Below are 20818 nucleotides of genomic sequence, written 5' to 3'. Positions count from 1 at the left end.
AAGATTCAAGACACTAATGCATTGGAATTCTCAGGTGTCTATTTATTGTACATCCTTTAACCAAAATCACTATTCCAGGCAAGTCTTTAATCAAGGTGGCCTCACAGCACCAGGGTCGATTCCAACCTCAGGTGACTGTCTGTGTGGAGTTTGCACATTCTCCCAGTGTCTGCGAGGGTTTCATCCCAGTTAGGTGTATTAGTCAGAGGGAAATGGGACTGGGTGGGTTACTCTCTGGAAGGTCGGTGTGGACTGGTTGGGCTGAAGGGCCTGTTTCCACACTGTAGGGAATCTCATCTAATCAAAAAACTGTATAACTTGTCTATGTTTCCTACACTGCAACAGTGATGTACAACAAAGATTTTTCTCTCAGTATAAAGCTTTCACAACATGAATGTGAAAGGTGCAAAATAATAAGATTTTTAAATATGTTATGTGTGGTGCCTAAATAACCGGTCCTTCCAGCAAAATCTGTTCTACAACTTGTGTCCGTTATCCAACAATGTATTTTAAGAAAAGAACAGAAAATGTAGGAAACACACAGCAAGTCTGGAAAGCAATTTGTTTCTCTCCCCACAGATAGTGCCAGACCTGAGCATTTTCTGTTTTTATTTCATATCCGGAGTATTTTGTTTTTGGAACATATTTTTAAAGTCCAAATTTCTAAGGAGTCACAAACCAAAACGTGTGAACTGTTGTAAGAGTTCTGACTATTGCTTGTACACAGTGTGTCTCGCTCCTCCGCTGACCTTCTCTTCCTTTGACTCCGAGCAGCAGCAAGACTGAGGGGCTGGTGCCAGACGCTGGTTTCCGGGTCAGAGGTAGCGGCTCCGGGGTTATTTCCTGGGTTAAAGGTCAGGTCAGGGAGTGAATGTGCGCATCAGGAGTTGGGCCCAGTGTACGGTGACATCAAATCCCTTTCCCCGGGCAGGCAGGCGGGCGGGTAGCAGCATGTCAGCGGATGCGGAGAACATGCCGAAGGAGGCCGGCTCGGGCAGTGCCGGGCTCGGGGAGGATGAAGAGCACTGGCTGTACGGAGGTGAGTGTGTGGGCCCGGGGTAACAGAGCTGGCTCCGGCATGTCACTGTCAGTCAGTCAGTCAGTCAGCCCGGCCGCTGCTCACCGTCTTTACCTCTCGGTCTGCTTTCTAAACCGATGTTCCGTTTTGATTTCAGATGAAAACGACCCAAACAAACAGGAAGAGGCCGCGCCGGTTGACAGGTGAGCGATTTCATGTCAGCCGCCGGGCCTGCCTTTTCCTCGCTTCCACTGTGTGGGTCATTTACATTTTGATGAGGTCCTTTACCCTTCAATACTGCTTTCAGATCACTGATAAAGTTCCCCTGCTTTCAGCCTGTGATTTGGTTGATCAGTTTGTACAGAATTCAGGGCACGTTTTAACTAGCTCGGAGTGATGTGAGATTCTCAGAAGGTTTGGTCGGATAGACACTGAGCGGTTGTGTCCTATTGTGAGAGAGTCAAGGACCAGAGGACATAATCTCAGGGATCACCTCCGTAAACAGATGACGATTTTTCACTCAATGTAGTCGAATTCTTCACTATAGGTGGCTGGGTTGTTAAGTGTCTTCAAATCTGTGAAGGATAACGTTTTGTTTAGTGAGGGAATTAAAAGTTATGTAGCAAAGTAGGGAAATGGAGTTGGGATCAGTGCAACAAATGGTCTACTTCTGCTCTCAAGTTTTGTGGCTTTTTGTATTTGTATCAAGATTTCTGTCCAAATGAAATGCTTGACTGTAAAGTAGTTTTTTTATTGTAGGGTCTTAGAGCAGAGTCACTAATATTGATATTAATGTCATCGTATCTCAAGTGACAGTTTTTCCAGCATGGAAGAAGGCCTTTCATGCTGATCATAAAGTATCTATTTGCTCTAATCCCAATTTTCAGCACTTGTTCCGTAGCCTTGTTTTGGCAATTCAAGTGCTCATCAAAATACTTAAATATCTTGAGGTCTTCTGTCTCTACCATCCTTTTATGCAGTTAATTTCAGGTACCCACCATCCTGGTATTGATCCTTTTACTAAGGGGAAAAATATTCTCCCTATCCACTTGAACTATGACCCTTTATAATTGTGTGTAGGTCAATAAGCACCACCAGCGCTGAAAATGTGTTGCTGGAATAAGCACCAATAAGCATCACCACCACAACAACCTTCTCTGCTTAAAGAGTCGGTTTTGTCCCTATCCAGATTCTTGTCATAACTCACTTGCTCCAACCCAGCCAATATCCTTGTGAATGTCATCTGTTCCTCTCCAATATAATCACATCTTTCAGATGGTATATTGGCCATCAGAACTGCACACAGCAGTCACTGTGGCCTAACTAATATTACATACAGATCCGTGATTGCATCCTTGCTGTTGTGCTCATTGCCTTGACTAATAAAGGCCAATGCTGGAAATGTGTTGCTGGAAAAGCACAGCAGGTCAGGCAGCATCCAGGGAACAGGAGAATCGACGTTTCGGGCATAAGCCCTTCTTCAGGAAGGCCAATAAAGGCCAATATCTATATGTTGTCTTAACCTTCATGGCTATCTGTCCTGCTGCCTTCAAGGATCTTTGGACATGCACACCAAGGTTTGTCTCATCCTCTGTACTCTCGAGCTTAGGGCTTTGGCAGCTGAAGGAGCAGAGATGAATAGTGAAGAGATTAAAATTGTGTTTGAATAAGAGGTCACCGATACAGGAATGCAAATGTTTTGGAGAATATAGGAGGACTGGAGGATATAGGTAGAGACATGAAGGAATCTGAAAACAAGTATTAAAACCTTTCAATCAAACATTACTTGATGACAAATGAATGGTAAGCAAAGATGATAGAAAAATTAGATGGTGCAAGTTGAGTCATAGAGAAGGCCTTCCTGATGAAGGGATTATGCCTGAAACATGGCAACATGGTTAACCAGAGGACATTTCTACACATATACCCATCCAGAACCTTTTAAAAGCTGCAGATGAATGGTAAGCAAAGATGATAGAAAAATTAGATGGTGCAAGTTGAGTCATAGAGAAGGCCTTCCTGATGAAGGGATTATGCCTGAAACATCGATTCTCTTGCTCCTTGGATGCTGCCTGACCTGCTGTGCTTTTCTAGCAACACACTCTTGACTTTGATCTCCAGCATTTACAGTCCTTACTTTCTCCTCAGAGAGAAGTACAGTATAGAAACAGACCCTTCAGTCCAACTCATCTATCCTAACCTATTCTAGTCCCATTTTCCAGCACTAGACCCAGATCTCTGTAAACCCTTCCTACACATATACCCATCCAGAACCTTTTAAAAGCTGCAGTTGTACTAGCCTCTGCCACTTCCACTGGCAGCTCATTCCATACATGCACAACTGTCTGCATCAAAAAGTTGCCCCTTAGATCCCATTTATTAGAATCAGGATCCCGACAGCATGGAAACCGGCCCTTCGGCCCAACACGTCCACAACAACCCTCTAAAGAGTAATCCACCCAGACCCATTCCTCTACCCAATTACTCTACATTTACACCGATTAATGCACTTAACCTACACATCCCTGAACACTATGGGCAATTTAGCATCGCCAATTCATCTAACCTGCACATCTTTGGATTGTAGGAGGAAACTGGAGCACCCAGAGGAAGCCTACGTAGACCCAAGGAGAATGTGCAAACTCCACACGCAGTCACCCGAGACTGGGTTCGAACCTGAGTCCCTGAAGCTGTGAGGCAGCAGTGCTAACCAGTGAACCACCATGCCACCCTTATATCTTTCCCCTCTCACCCTACTAGAGTTCTGGATAACCTTGAGCTTAGGAAGGATAGAATGTGGGAGAACAGTTAAGAGATGTGTTCACTAGTTGAATCTAGAAGTATAGAAGGCATGAATGCAGGTTACAACATTGCCTGAGGGGTGAAGTTGGAGATGGAAATATCCTGTCTTGGCAATGGTATGAATGAGAGGTTGGGAGTTCATTTTGAATTGAATATGATATTCATGTTGCAAACAAATTGCCTTAATTTCAGACTTGCCAGGGAGAGAGATGGACAAAAATAGAAATTGTTGAAAAAACGCGGCAGGTATGGCAGCATCTGTGGAGACAAAGCAGAGTTACCATTTCGGTCCAGTGACACTTCTTCAGAGCGGTAGGAATAGAATTGGCAGCAACGGAACAGAATTTGGAGCAGGGTCCAAAGGCAATAGTTCCAGTTTTTCCAATGGTTAACCAGAGGACATTTCTACACGTAAATAAACTGCTTGATATTGTACTAACAGTAGAGGGGTCAAGAGAGTTAATGTCGTCAGAGTCTTTTTTTATATAGAGTGACAGAGACTTGCAGCACGGCAACAGACCCTTGGGTCCAATTCGTCCATGCAGACCAGATATCCTAAATTAATCTAATCCCATTTGCCATCAATTAGCCCATATCCTTCTAACCCTGCCTATTCATGTACTTATCCAGATGCCTTTTAAATGTTGTATATGTACCAGCCTCCACCACTTCCTCTGGCAGCTCAGTCCATATACGCACCACCTTTTGCATGAAAAAGTTGCCCTTGGGTCCTTTTTAAATCTTTCCCCTCTCACCTGAAACCTATACCTTCTAGTTCTGGATACCCCCAACCCAGGGAAAAGATATTTGAAAACTAATGCAATGCTTTTGGATGATGTTGCTGAGGGACAACATGTAGATAAGCTAGAGGGAACCAAGGAAAGGTTCTTGGTGGTTATTAGAGGTAATGATGCCAGAGCTATTACAAATGATTTTCTGACGGTGATTTGGGTAGATAAGAAGAAACAGGGTGAGAATAATCCCACCCAGCTGGATTGAGGTGTTGGAGGTGGATTGTATATCAAAGTTGCAGGCAAGTTGCAAAGGTTAAGTATTATTCTTAATATTATAAACCGGTAGGTTATCCTTCCTTGTCTATTTTGAATGAGCTTGTGTTGTTGTGATTTAATTTTCTATCTTTTAAAGTCTCAACCTTGTAGGTATTTTAAGAATAATTGTGTTCTGGTACTTCACCTTTTGTGAGTCCACCTGGGGACTGTGCACAGGGTTTTCACCATGAAACAATGCACAAAAGCTTGTTCCATCTTTTTGTGATGCCCACAATCACTTAGCAGTAATGAACAATCTGGTGATTATGTTTTCCTTTTCTTCAATCCAAAGTCCCAATTGTACTGAGTCGACAACCACACTGCCTAATTCTGGTGAGCTTCTTGTATAATGGCTTCCTATTACCTCTTAATCAGTGGACAATATCTAGTTGCTAAATGAAACAATAGCGAAACATGAAATTCTGAAATTCCCGGGCATAAAATGTTGGTAAACAATTGTATGTGATTCCATTATGCCAAATTGCTTTCCAGTTTCCACAATCTATAGATCTCAGATTAATCACAATTTCAAGTAGTTTCTTTCCTAATTGTCTTTTGTTTCTCAATTGTGCTGGTTTACAGTTCTGTAATTCTAGCCACCCTTGCACCAGTGTTTAATTTGCAATGACTATTGGTGTGCAATATAATAGCTATCCCCTTCCAAATCTCAGCAATCACATGTACCTGCTTGCTTTGTGATTAGTAGTTGGAACCGGAGTAATATTTTTGAAGTTAACCCAGGGCTGTTAAGGCTAATTTGTTTAATATTTCCTGGAGTTTCAATTGAGATTAGCTGATAAGTGTGAATTGAATGGTGTGGCTCTGTTAAATTTTGCATAGCTCATTTGCCGACCGAGTAATCATGAAAAGTTGTCATTTTAATCGCTGTGAAGATATATTTAATTGTGATATCACAGAGTGAAGGATAAATAAAGCAGTTCAAAGTCAGTTTGTAAATGCATTTATATTGCCCTTTTAATGTGGAAAGATGAAGGCCTGGTGCCAACATTGCTCTCAATTATTTTCTGACCTTCTTTTATTTAAAAACCAGTTAACTTCATAGAACTGACCAACTTCTTTGTGTTTTACTTTTAAAATCCAAATCCCAACATATATATATGCACTACACCTTAAATCGCAAGAGGGAAATTAAAGATAGTTTAATGCATTGGTCAATGAAAAGGCAAATGAATTCTAAATAAAAACCAAAAGAACTGCAGGTGTTGGAAATTAGGAACTAAAACAGGAATTGCGAGAAAAGCTCAGCAGGACTGGCAGCATCTGTGGTAAGAATTCAAAGTTGACATCAGACCTGCTAACCTTGTGCAGCAATTCTGTTTTTGTGTCAAATGAATTCTAATGCAGAAAAATGAGAGGTAGTACGTTTTTGGAGTGAGCATATATTTTAAGTTTTTTTTCGTATCTTTATGCTAAATAGTTAAACTTTGAAAGGAATTAGATGGAGAACTTTATCAGCACTTGTCATCTAATTAAAAACATTTCAGCAAGAAAGTGAAAGTCTGCTCTATTGATAGAGGCAAAAAAGAATATTTAAATCTATACAAACAATGCGTTATGTCACTGTTAAAATTATTTGTTCAATTTTGGACAACTTCATTAAAAACAGAGTAAAGCTTTAAACATGAACATTGAACAGTACAACACAGGAACAGACCCTTTGGCTCGCCATGTCTATGCTGACCATGATGCCATTCAAAACTCATCCCATCTACTTTTCTCCTGGTCTGTATCCCACCTGTTCATGTGTCTATTTAAATGCACCTTAACTGTTGCTATTATATCTATATCTGCCATCTTGACAGCATGTTTCAGGCACCTACCACCCTCAGTGCTTTGTTATTTTTTTTAAAAACTTGAAACAAAGGTCACAATTGCTGGAGAAACTCACCAGGTCTCACATCCTCTTTGGTAGGAAGGCAGGATTGATGTTCCTGGTCCAGTGACTCTCTTCATATTGAATCTTCTGATGAAGGATCATTGGACTTGAGATGTTGACTGTACTCTTTTTTTTTCCTACAGTCGCTGTCAGACATGAGTTTTTCCAGCAATTTCTGTTTTTAACTTAATATTATTTTTAATATTTGGCTCTCAAGTAATCTTGTAAAGCTTTACTAGGTTGTCATCTCATTTTTAAGTGCACCTGATGCTGATCCTGGTATTCCTTCCTGCACTGTGTTGAACCAAGGTTGATCTGATGGCACTAGTCAAGTGGAGGATATTGCAGCCCATGAGGCACAGATTGTGATTGAAAGCCCACAGCACTTCATGACTACCCAGTTTTCACTTGCTAGATCTGTTTGACATCTGTCCCATGGAATGCCACAGTTTTACCCCACAATACTCTGAAGGGTATTCTCAATGTGAAGACATGTCCACAAAGACTGTGCAGTGATCACTCCTGTCCATCCTGTCAATAACCAAAGCATCTCTGACAGACAGATTGAGGATTTGATTAAGTAGATGTTTCTCTCTCGCTGGTTCCCTCACCATGGAACCATAGTATTTTGGAGCAGAATTAGGCCACTCATGTTAAGAAGGCATTTAGCACACTTGCCTTCATTGCTCAGACCATTGAATATAGGAGTTTGGATGTCATGTTAAGATTGTACAGGGTGTGGGTGGGTCCACTTTTGGAGTAATGTGTACAGTTCTGGTTGTCCTGCTATCAGAAGGATATTATTAAATTGGAGAGAGTGAAGAAAAGATTTACCAGGTTGCTGCCGGGACTGGAGGGTTTGAGTTATAAGGAGAGACTGGACTGGAACATTTTTCATTGGAGCGAAAGGGATTGAGGGTTGACCTTTTATAGAGGGTTATAAAATCATGATGGGCGTTGATCAAGTGAACAGCAAAGGTCTTTTCCTTAGGCTGGGGAGTTCAAAATAAGGGCGCAGATTTTTAAAGTGAAAGGAGAAAGATTCAAAAGGGACCTGATGGGCAACTTTTTCAGTGTGTGGTTCATATGTGGAATGAACTGCCAGAGGAAATGGTAAAGGCAGGTACAATTAGAACATTTAAAAGACATTTGGACAAATACTTGAATAGGAACAATTTGGAGGGATATGGATCAAATGCAGGTGAGTGGGACTAGGTTAGATTAGGAAACTTGGTTTGTATGGACGAGTTGGACTGAAAGGTCTGATTCTGTGCCTAATGAGTCTACAACTTTATCTCTTTCAAAATTCCTCCCACTCACCTTAAACCTATACTTCCTAGTTAAAAATGACACCATACTTGGAAGTACAAGTTTTTGGAGTGCTGCTCCTTCATCAGATAGCTAATGAGGTAGGATCATAGGACACAGAATTTATAGTAAGAGGACAAAGTGTCATACAACTAATTCGATATATTGAATAAACCTAGATTGCTGTTCAGTTTTTGATCACATAGAATGGGGATGCAGGTTTCGATTGAGAAATATGTAAATCCCAAAACTTCTTTCAAGTCACAGTTCCAAGAGTACTTAAGGTTTTATATTTTTTAAAAAAGTGGCATCTCAGCCGAGTCTCTCTCTCTCTCTCTCTCGTGCACGCGCGCACACCACTCCCATCATGTGCACACCCCCTCTAGGCATATATTCTGTCAGACCTGCACACATTCTATCAAGCATGCTCCTGTTCTCACACGATCACACTCTCACATTGTCACACGATCACACAGACCTTCTCTCATACACACATGCTGTCTCTCGGACACATGCACACCCCCTCACAGGCATATATTCTGTCACATCTGTGCACACATTCTATCAAGCATGCACACGTTTTCCCTCTCTCTCACACTCCCATAAGTCTATGGCATGAATTTGTGTTTGCGGGTACATTCTATTTTGTTTAAAAAGCGCAATCTGTAGGCTGTCAGTTAATGTGACATTTTATTTAATTCCTACTTTGGAAATAGAACCAGCTGACTCAAGGTTGAAATACAGACAGATTCTAACCTCTAGAGTCATAGAGACGTACAACACGGAAACAGACCCGTCAGTCCAACTCGTCCATGCCGACCAGATATCCCAACAATCCAAAAGATGTGCAGGTCAGGTGAATTGGCCACACTAAATTGCCCATAGTGTTAGGTGCTTTAGTCAGGGGTAAATATCTGGTAGGGGAATGGGACTGGATGGGTTACTGTTCAGAGGGTCGGTGTGGACTTGCTGGGCCAAAGGGCCTGTTTCCATACTGTGGAGAATCTAATATCTCCTCTAGTCCCATTTGCCAATACTTGGACCATATCCCTCTAAACCCTTCCTATTCGTATACCCATCCAGATGCCTTTTAAATGTTGTAATTTTAGCAGCCTCCATTACTTCCTCTGGCAGCTCATTCCATACATGCACCACCCTCTGCGTGAAAAAGTTGCCATTTAGGTCCCTTTTATATCTTTCTCCTCTCACCCTAAACCTATGCCCTGTGGCTTTGGACTCCCCTAACCCAGGGAAAAGACTTTGTCTATTTACCCTATCCATGCCCCTCATGATTTTATAAACCTCTAAGGTTACCCCTCAGCCTTCGTGAAAACAGCGCCACCCTATTCAGCCTTTCCCAATAGCTCAAATCCTCCAATCCTGGCAACCTCCTTTTAAATCTTTTCTGAATCCTTTAAAGTTTCACAACATCCTTCCAAGAGGGAGGAGACCAGAATTGCACGCAATATAATGCATTGTCTGAGTTGAAGGGTCACTTTTTTTAATGAAACCTTAAATTATCTTGGGACTATGCCCTCAGTGGTTAGCACTGCTGCCTCACAGCACCAGGGTCCAAGACCCGATTCCAGCCTCGGGTGACTGTCTGTGTGGAGTTTACACATTCTCCCCGTGTCTGCGTGGGTTTCCTCCGGGTGCTCCGGTTTGCTCCCACAGTCACAAAGATGTGCAGGTCAGGTGAATTGGCTATGCTAAATTGCCCATGGTGTCAGGTGCATCAGTCAGAGGGAAATGGGTCAGGGTGGGTTACTCTTCGGAGGGTCGGTGTGGACTTGTTGGGCTGAAGGGCCTGTTTCCACACTGTAGGGAATCTAATCTAATCTAATCTAAATTTACATATTAATCAATCGAAATCTGCATCCCCATTCTAAGTGATTAAAGACTTAACAGCAATCTAGGTTTGTTCATTACATCACATCAGTTGTATGATACTTTTACTGTAAATTCGGTGTACTATGCTCCTGCCCCACTAGTTATCTGATGAAGGAGCAGCACTCCAAAAGCTTGTACGTACTTCCAAATAAACCTGTTGGACGATAACTTGGTGTTGTGTGATTTTTAACTGTTATCCAGGAGAAAGTGAGGACTGCAGGTGCTGGAGAGTCAGAGTCGAAAAGTGTGGCACTGGAAAAGCACAGCAGGTCAGGCAGCGTCCGAGGAGCAGGAGAGTCGGTGTTTCAGGCATCAGCCCTTCGTCAGGAATGTCACATTCCTGATGAAGGGCTGATGCCTGAAACATTGACTCTGCTACTCCTCAGATGCTGCCTGACCTGTTGCCCTTTTCAAGTCTGATTTTAACTTTATCCACCCCAGTCTAACACCGGCACCTCCACAACTTGACTATATTCCATAGTATTTGACATTTATATCCTAAGAAAAAGACTTCAACTATTCATGCTTCTCTTAATTTTGTATATTTCTGTCAGGGCATCCCTGAGCCTCTGATGCTGTAGTAAAAATAATCTAAGTTTGTCCAACCTGTCCTTATAGCTAATACCCTCTAATTCAGGCAAAATCCTGGTAAGTCTCTATATCTGCCATGTCCTTCTCCACAGTAAACACTGATGCAAAATACTTGTTTAGCATTTCCCCTATCTCTTGTGGCTCCACGCTTCGGCTGCCTTACTGATCTTTGACGAGCCCTATTCTCTCCTTAGTTATCCTATCATCCTTACTGTATTCGTAAAAACCCTTTGGATTCTCTTTAACGCGATTTGCCAAAGCTATCTGATGTCCCCTTTTTTATCCTCCTGATTTCATTCTTAAATATACTCCTACTCCCTTTCTACTCTCATGATTCATTCAATCCCTCCTATTTATACCTGACATATGCTTCCTTTGTTTTCTTAACCAAAACCTCAATTTCCTGAGTCATCCAGCATTCCCTACACCTACCAGCCTTTCCTTTCACCCTAACAAGAATATACTGTCTCTGGACTCTAGTTATCTCATTTCTGAAGACTTCCCATTTTCCAGTTGTCCCTTTACCTGGGAACATCTGCACCCAATCAGCTTTTGAAAGTTCCTGCCTAATATCGTCAAAATTAGCTTTCCTCCAATTTAGAACTTCAACTTTTAGATCTGGGTCTATCCTTTTCCATCACCATTTTAAAACTAATAGAATGATGGTTGCTGGCCCCAAAGTGCTCCCCCACTGACACCTCAGTCACCTGCCCTTCCTTGTTCCCCAACAATACATCAAGTTTTGCACCTTCTCTAGTAGGTAGAAGGGCAGTGATCATCTTGTGAAAGTACATCATTCATTCACCTTTTAATTTTGATCTTCCCCTCTAATTTTCTGCCTGTAATCTCCACAGAAATTGTTTAATTTAACACATCATGTCTGTATTAGCGAAAAGTAGGCCATTTAATCTCTCAAACTGGTTCTTCTGCCATTCTAAATCAGAACATAGCTGACATATATAGTGACTTGGCTGCTTGGATTCAGAATTGGTTTGCCCAGCACAGGCAGAGGGTAGTGGCAGTAGGATGTTTTTCTGGCTGGAGGTCTCTGACTAGCACGGGGATGCATACTGGGACCTCAGCTGTCTATGATATATATAAATGACTTGGATGAAAATGTAGAAGGATAGGTTAGTAAGTTAGCAGATGATACAAAGATCAGTAGAATTATGGATAATATAGAAGTTTGTCAAAGGATACGGCAGAGAAATGGCAGATGGAGTTTAATCTGGGTAACTGTGAGGTGCTGCACTTTGGGAGTTCAAATATTAAGGAAAATTACACTGTTAATGGCAGGACCCTGAACAGCAGTGATGTACAGAAGGATCTTGGGATTCAGGTCTGTAGCTCCCTGAAAGTGGCCACACAAGTAGATGGGGTGGTAAAGAAAGTGTATGGTATGCTTGTCTTTATTGGGTGGGAAATTGAGTACAAGAGTCAGGATATCATGTTGCAGCTTTATAAGACTTTGGTTCAATTCTAGTTGCCAAATTACAGGAAGGATGTTGAGACTTTGGAGAGGGTGCAGAAGTAGTTTACTAGGATGCTATAAAAACAGAAGTCGCTGGAAAAGCTCAACAGGTCTGGCAGCATCTGTGGGGTGAAATCAGAGTTAATGTTTCGGAAAGGGTCAGCAGACCCAAAATATTAATTCTGATTCCTCTTCACAAATGCTCCCAGACTTGCTGATCTTTTCCAGCAACATCTGTTTTAGTTTCTGATTTACACCATCTGCAGTTCTCTTATTTACTAGGATGCTGACTGGATTAGAGGCTCAAAAGTAGAAGACGCAAATTTGTTAATCAGACAGTCTACACATTTCATCCAAATCGTTTTAATATGTATAATTTTATTTATGTATATAACAGCACAGGTCCCATCAGTGATCCTTGCAGAATACCACTGGTCTCAGACTTCCAGTCAGAAAAATACCCCTCCATAACTACCTTCTGTCTTCAATGATGAAGCCAATTTTGTATCCAATAAAGATACTGGAATGAGAACTCTTAATAGTTAGGAATGACCATAGAAATTGGGAACTTTTAACTGGAGTAGGGGAGATTTAAGCATTCTGAATGGGCAAGTTTAAATAGTACTTATCCATTTACTGGGGAACCATCTCCAGTGGACAGTGAGTTAATTCAAGGGCATAAATTAAAATCATCACTAAAAAAAGAGATTTAGCAAAAAGTACTCAGGTTCTGAGACTATTGAATGGTCTGCCAGAACCTGATTTGAAGCAAAATTTGAAATAAAAAGTGGATCAGTATTTTTGAAGAGAAAATCATGAAATCAGTGCAGATGAAGAGTAAGCACTTAATACATCAGTGATATAGGAATGGAGGTTCAACTATTTGTTTTGATTTATCATTGTCAGATACCTAAGTAAAATGAAAAGTTTTGTTTTGCATGCGGTACAGGCAGATCATGCCATACAGAGTGCATGGGGCAGTAGAACAGAGCGAAGAATACAATGTTATGTCTGTAGAGAAGGTACTCAGAGAGACTTAGAATTGGATTTTAGAAGAGCAGGATGATGAGATATATAAGAATAACATCTGCTGTTGGTAGCTCGCAAAATGTTGCCACACTCCAATGCTATCTTGAATGCTTATTGCATGACTTCCATTTTATAAAATTTAGATGAAAAAAATCTGGCTAATTGTTCCAAGTACAGGACAAGAGTCAATTACTAATGAATTTTATTTTGTTTAACGGGATAAAAGTTTTTGAAGCTGTTTTTCTTCTGGTTGCAAAAGAAAGTCCAGAATATCCATATTTCTTTGGATATTGTTCATCCACAACACCACTCTTGTCAGAATCTTAATTCACTTTCTAATGTGGAATATTTGGCGTTTCTTATTTGTGTGTACTTTAGAATCATAGAATCTCTACAGTGTGAAAGCCTGTCAAGTCCGCACCATCTCTCTGAAAAGCTTCCCTCCTAGATCCCCCCCCCCCCCCATAACCCTGACCAGTCCACCTAACCTGCACACCCCTGGACACTATGGGCAATTTAGCGTGGCGAATCCACCTAACTCACACATTAGATTAGATTAGATTAGATTAGATTCCCAACAGTGTGGAAACAGGTCCTTCGGCCCAGTAAGTCCACACCAACCCTCCGAAGAGTAACCTACCCTCCTCTTACTAATGTACCGAACAACTATGGACAATTTAGCATAGCCAATTCACCTGACCTGCACATCTTTGGAATCTGGGAGGAAACTGGAGTATCCGGAGGAAACGCAGACACAGGGAGAATGTGCAATCTCCACACAGACAGTTGCCCAAGGCTGGAATCAAACCTGGGACCCTGGCGCTGTGAGGCAGCATTGCTAACCCCTGAGCCACCGTGCTGCCCAATCTTTGGACTGTGGGAGGAAACCGGACTACCCAGAGGCAACCCTCGCCAGACACTGGGAAATTGTGCAAACTCCACACAGACAGTTGCCGAGGGTGGAATCGAACCCGGGTCCCTAACACTAAGGCTGTGATGCTAACCGCTGAGCTACCACACCACCCTATTTGTACTTTCACCAATGTTTGTATTTCTCTACATTTCTCAACAATTTCTCTCTCTTTTTAATTTGTCCATTTCGGAAATCTATTTTCTCCTCTGTACGGAAGTGTGAACCGAGACATTGAGTGGCAGCATTGTATTTGACTCAGTTATCGGTGTTGGGTTATAAAATAGCAGTCTAAAACCTCTTAATAATTTCTCTCCTCACCATCACCTCTTTGGTATGCCAAACATAGCTGAGACTGGCTAACATAGCACAGAGTGGGAATTGAACTGGGGGCTTACTAGCTTGTTTGTTTTATTTCTATATTCCACTAGGCATTAGGTTATCAAGGGAGTGCATTGCAGCAACCTACTTTGAAGTATCAGCTGCTTTAAAAGGCAAGATCTATCTGTTTTTGGGGAGTTGGGATTCAAAAGCTGGCACCTGCTCTTTCCTTGAGTAACAAAACAAACTCAGACCAGAATTTGTGTGTTATCGTCTCCTTGGGGATGGTCTGAGGTGTTCTATGTTAGTGAATTATTTCAAAATGCATTTGCCATTCTCATGCGCAAAAACAATATAACCAGATCCCAAAAGGCAGCAAATAAAATAAATAACTAGTTATAAAAACAAAGTACTGGGAAACACCATCAGTTTGGCAGTATCTGTGCAGAGAGAAGTAGGGTTAAGGTTTGGAGTCCAATATGATGCTTATTCGGTAAGCCTGGATAAAGAACCAGTTCACCTTTTTCTACTCGCATCATTCAAAGGAGAAACATTGGTCAAGGTACCTCTTCAAATAATGATATAGGATCTTCTCTGTCTGCCTGAATAGGTGGTGAGAGCTTTTGCTTAATGACCTGATCTTGTGATTGGCAACAAAGCCAAGGGTCTCACTGCTGACCTTGAAGAAAACTGTCCACAAGGATCTAGCAATCCCTCTGATGAGAATTACCCCTTTCCTGACAACAGTTTAAATCTAGTATCCAATCAAAGGGATGCCTTGGCGTGCAGCAGGAATCATGTCAATAAGCAGGTATGTTTCCATCGACTCAAGGTTTTTATACATTCCAAGGAAGTTACAAGTATTTAAAGTCTTATACTGCAAATTAAAATTTCAGAAAATGAAATAATTGAAGAAAGAAGCGAAAATAAACAGGTTTGTTTAAAGACAAATTTGAACTGTCTAATTTTTTAACATCAGGGAGAAATTTGACTCTCGATGAAGATATGATGTTTGCTTTTCAGAACTGGTCAGGGTATTTAGGGAGGTAATTATGCAGTTGGTGTGCCATTGAAAACTTACACCTCATTCATGGATTGTAACTTTCTGAAAGCATTTCACAGTGAGACTAATTGTGTAAAACTGGAGGTTTTTGCCAGTTGATGATTATGGGTTATTGCCATTGTTCGATTCCCCTATCGGTGCACCCTATGAAAGTTTCATTTTCTCTACAGAAATTTGGGCATTTGCAGAAGCCTAGAAATTACTGTCAAAGTGGCTGTTAATTTCAGTAGAGTAATAATGAATACTGATATTTTGCTGTGGTCGTGACAGTGAAACTCTCGACTGTTTCCTCTTAAAGAAACGTCATCTTCTACAAAACAGCTCTCAGTCAGCCTTGATAGCTCGTGTATTAACATTACAACGTCTAGGTTACACAATTTTCTGACTCATGAGTGATAGATGAGCAGGTGCACTCATTTATAGCATATGTTCCTTCAAAAATCAAAGTATACCTTTTGATAAGCATGTATTTTGACACACTCAGTTCAGAAATATTTTGCCAATTTTTAATCTTTGTTTCATCAAAAGTGTTATTTTCTGAATGAAAATTATCCATCTGATCTATGTTCATGGTTGTAAAATGGTGTCCATTTCTTTTTACTTTAGTGCTTTGTCGAGTTTGAAAGGCTCTGCTCTTTCACTTGAAACATATCTTAAAATATTAATAATTTATCTCTCTTTAGTGTCGATGCACCTGCTCCAGACTCGATGGAAGAAACTCGGGGGAATGGAGTGATGAGAGCGGTGAGTGCAGTTGACTTGGGAATATCAAAGTAGATGATATAATTGGGCTCAAGAAAATATTGGTGTTGAAGAAATGAGAAACACCAGTTGTTGATCTGTTTAAAGCAACTGTTTTTTCAGCTATCAGTTGACTGCTGTGAGGAATATAACACTTGAATGGGAATTTCTTTGGGTTTTGGACCTTATTTCATTCCCGTCTGTATGATATGCCATGTTTTCTAGACTTTTTTTTGCTGTATTTACATGGATCGCATTGTGTTGTTAAATTCAAGCTAATGTGTTGAACACATAGGTGGACTATGTTGTCACAACGTATTAAGTTTTCGAGTGTCTGAACTGGCAACTTGAAGATATTGAAGGATTGTTTAACAGGTCAGCAAACATCATACTTGCTGCCATCCCATTCAAGTGAATTCATCAGAGATCATTGTTATTCTGGTTAGGATAAGTTGTAAGGAAAGGACATTCTGCCCTGGAAATACAGAATCAGAAACAAAGAACTAGTTTTCTTAAGGCAACCCATCAATGTATGATAGTGTAACTTTTTAGTTTTATTGTTTATTGTGTAGAATCAAGGTTTTAGAATTCAACAAATTTATTCTGCAAATGTTTACATGGAATAGGATGGAATCACAAAACAGCTTCAACATAGTTAGACTATGTGCGGTCTATTCTGTCTTTGCTGGCTGTCCAAATGAGCAATTTATTCCGATGTTATTCTCCATGTTTTCCCCTGGAGACCTATACATTTAACCTTTTCAAGTAATAATATAAGCCCTTCTTGAGTGCTTCAGTTGAACCTCCCTTGATCACAGTCAGTTGGTGAGTGCTAGAAACCCCAGTAGCATGAGTATTCATTTTATGTTGATTACTGTCTTTGCTAGGAGTGCCGTTCAATTTGGCATTACTACTGTGGATGGGACTTTCTACAAATCTTTTATGATCAGGACTTTGCAGATTGTAGGAAAGTAATTCCAAAGTCCCAGTCACATTGCCTGCAGTTTTTCTTTATTGTTAGTATTATTCTATTAATAACAAATTCATTTTATTAATAGAAGCCTGTTGAACTTTTGCCTGGTTTAAAATCTTGAGTAAGCTCAACCTCTTTATTTGAAATACAAAAGCTTTTCTTTCTTTTTATAATCAGCTTTTGAAAATACTACAGTGGCATGGCACAAGGTTGTAGTGTCAGTTGCAATTTGACATGGGACAAGATATGTTAATTTTAACAACTTCCTTGTAATCTCCATCTCACTCGCTCTTCATCTTGCTCTCTCCAGTATTTATTGATCATCCATTGAGAAAGAGCTGCTTTATTGGACTGCTGCAGTCTTTAGGATTTTCAAATTTTGCCTCACCATACCCATTCCTATCTTGAAAATCTCCTCCGCCCTATAATCCTCTGAGACAGCTGCACTCCACTAATGTTGGCCTCTTGTGCATTCCTGGTTTGAATCACTCCATCACTGGTGAATATTCCTTCATCTGTCAATGTCTTAATCTCTGGAATTCCCTCCTTAAATCCCTCTACTGCCCTTTTCTTTTTGACGATACACCTTAAAACTGCCTGCTTTGACCAAATCTTTGTTGCAATAAGCAACTAATTATGTTGCTTATATAGGTGCTATATAGATACAAATTGTCTCTGCTAATTTGTAGAAAGAGAACCTGCCAGAGGCATACCTTTTAGACTTCTAAAAGGCTTCAGACATTATTAATTTCTCTTTACTGCTTAAATTTCATGACTTATTGTTTCTGATGAATCTGACAAACTGCTCTCATTAGCAATCACAAAAACAGAAGTTGCTGGGAAAGCTCAGCAGGTCTGGCAGCATTTGTGGAGAGAAATCGGAGTTAATGTTTCGGGTCGGTCCAACTTGTCCATGCTGACCAGATATTCTAAATTAATCTGGTCCTATTTGCCACATATTCATCTCAACCCTTTCCATTCTAAACCCATCGAGATGCCTTTTAAATGTTGTAATTGTACCAGCCTCGACCACTTCCTCTGGCAGCTTAGTCCATACACACACCATCCTTTACGTGAAAAAGCTGCCCTCTTTTAAATCTTCCCCTCTCATCTTAAACCTATGCCCTCTAGTTTTGGACTTGCCACCCCAGGGAACATATTTATTTACCCTATCCATACTTCTCATGATTTTATAAACCTCTAAAAGGTCACCCCTCAGCCTCTGATGCCTCAGGGAAAATAGCCGCAGCCTATTCAGCCTCTCCCTTTTAGCTCAAACCCTCCCAACCCTGCCAACATCTTTTGTAAATCTTTTCCGAACTCTTTCAAGAGGCCAGAATTGCTTGCAGCATTCTAAAAATGGCCTAACCAACGCCCTGTACAGCCTATATATTTGAAGGCTATGGTAGGATGACCAGAGATTTTCTTAAAAAAAAACTTTTAGATTTACCTCAGAGCATGTGACTTCACCAACACAGCCAACCTCAACCTTGGTAACATTGTCCACCTGAACTGCTGCTCAGATCATCTGCTGAATTTCTCATTCATGCCTTTATCATGTGTAGAATCGACCATTCCATGCTCTCTTGTTGCGAGATTTCTGCCTTGCAACCTTTGTAAATTTAACAAAATTAAAATCTCTGCTACATGTTTTAGCTTTTACAGATCCTGTTTGCCAATTACCCCTTTCCTCTCTTTACATTGATTTTTGGCTTAGCAATGCCTAGACTTCAACATTCTTCTTTTTATTTTCATTTTCTTCTTTTAGCTTGGCCCATCTCTCCATAAGTCTGTCACCTCCTCCAGAATCCTGCATTGGCTTCTCTGGTTTTAATTCCTTGACCTCAGAACCGTGCCTTCAGCTCCTTAAGCTGTGGAATTCCTTCCATTTATTTCTTCACTTTTTTTTTCATGTTCTAACCCAAGGGGAAGCGATAGCTCAGTAATATTCTTGCTAAACTAAAAATCCAGAAACTCAGCGAATGTTCTGGGAATCTGAGTTTGAATGCGCTGTGGCAGATGATAGAATTTGAATTCAACAAAATGTCTGGAATTAGGAATCTAATGACAGCTATGAAGCAATTGCAATTGTCAGAGAAACCATTGCAATTCCGTTCAGAGAAAGAAATCTGCCAACCTCACCTGGTCTGGCTGACAACAGTGTGTGGTTCACTTTCAACTGCCCTCTGAAATGGCCCAGCAAACCAGTTGTTCAAGGGCAAATGAGGGATGGACAATAAATGCCAGCAAGTCATATCCATGACTCGAGAGAATCAAAAAAAAACTTTTGGCCATTATGCTACTTTTAAATTTGTGAAGCATCTTGTGACTTTTCCATTTGAAAGACATTTAATATTTGTAAGTTGATGCGACTGTGTTTCTGTTTGTTGACCAGCTATTATCCTAGCTTCTTTAAACAAGTTATGAATTATTAATTTATGTTTGACACTCTCATTGAGTTAACTTGAGATGTCTGAAACTCATTTAGGTAAAATTCCTGTGCAGTGAGAGGAGATATTTATTCTATTAGTTTGGGATGTATTTAGTCCCAGGTTCTTAAAGTTGAAAAGCAATATTATGCTTCCAGTTGATAGAATATGATGTGACTAAAGTCTAAAATAATTTGATTTCTTGTGCTTTGTTTTAAAATGTACAACAGGCTTAAGTTTATGTCTAGTGTTCCATGTTGCTGAGGTAGTTCAGTACAAAAAAGGAAATTATGCTCATTAGGGAAACCTAGAATTGGCTAACAGTTGAAGACCCTGCCCCAGTGAAGATATTTCTTTGTATCTATAAAAGTTTGGATATTTTGTGTAGTGTGTGGGGGAGTTAAAAGTTAACTGTTCAGTGATTTGCATAAAATTGCTACATAAACCGAAAATTCTGCAGAAACTCTGCCAGTCTGGCATCTGTAGAGAGAGAAGCAGGTTGACATTTCTTGACCAAACATTATCCTTCAATTTTTATTTCAGATTTTTAACTTGTATTTTGCATTTATTTGCATAAAATAGTTGTCAGGTTTGGGCAGTGGTGCTGAAACATTTTAATTCGACAAACAGTTCCACAGCATATCTACCTTTTTTTCAGCTGAGTTGACTCCTGCTCATAAGAGTCGCATTTAGTTGCGTTTACTATGGCTACAGACTTACTAGAGAGGTTTATAACATAGTGCACAAAGCTAAAGGATTAAATGTTTTAAATCCACCAAAAACAAGTTGTCATTGACTGCGAATATTCAAAATCTGTTGAACTCCTACTATTTCTACCTATTCACAACCCTAAATTTGTTCCTCAGAATTTTGCAGATGACATTTCATATTTCTAACAATATTTTTAGAAGTCCTGTTTTTTATTAAATAATTGAACATATATGTAAAGGATCAGAGAGAAATAGAATAAATTGAAATTTCCTGGGTTATTGGGAATCCTAGGCTTTCAGATCTGCACAGAGCTGTTTGATCCAGGGAGGAATTTATAAGAGGGCCACCAGCAAATCTTGCTCCACCTAACAAGCATCAGTTCTGTTGTTTTGTTTCGTGTGTGCCAGTGTTGACAATATTATCTCCCAGAGGTATTTTATCTGAAATGGCAACAGTGCAGCAGAAGCATGATCATAGACCCTCAGATACCCCAGTCAACCAAAACACGTAAAGAAAGTCTCTCTAAAGTTTAACTTCATTAAGTGGGCCATCCGTAGGCTCTGTGTACTGTTTTTAAACATTTTCTTTGAATCTGAGGTCCTTGAGCAGCAACTA

At 40.4% G+C, this 20818-nt stretch overlaps 1 protein-coding gene across 8 annotated transcripts in view; it reads left to right on the top strand.

The window, feature by feature from the left end:
- The first annotated feature begins 823 nt into the window (after window positions 1-823).
- The window catches only part of fip1l1a (FIP1 like 1a (S. cerevisiae)), a 114918-nt gene continuing 94923 nt past the window's right edge, over window positions 824-20818 (top strand). For 3 of the 8 annotated variants that reach the window (XM_043690936.1, XM_043690926.1, XM_043690917.1), the window contains exons 1-3: window positions 827-1039; window positions 1176-1221; window positions 16033-16093. In XM_043690936.1, the coding sequence (XP_043546871.1) occupies window positions 952-1039; window positions 1176-1221; window positions 16033-16093 (195 nt within the window). In that variant the 5' untranslated portion in view covers window positions 827-951. Of the gene's footprint in view, window positions 1040-1175; window positions 1222-14905; window positions 15098-16032; window positions 16094-20818 lie in introns of those variants that run through there. The other 5 variants (XM_043690953.1, XM_043690944.1, XM_043690974.1 and 2 more) reach the window with 4 other exon arrangements.

Source organism: Chiloscyllium plagiosum, chromosome 1 (genome assembly GCF_004010195.1).
Source record: "Chiloscyllium plagiosum isolate BGI_BamShark_2017 chromosome 1, ASM401019v2, whole genome shotgun sequence".
Lineage (NCBI taxonomy): Eukaryota > Metazoa > Chordata > Chondrichthyes > Orectolobiformes > Hemiscylliidae > Chiloscyllium > Chiloscyllium plagiosum.
The sequence above is the reverse complement of the archived record's forward strand: the minus strand, read 5'-3'. Positions and strand labels throughout refer to the sequence as shown.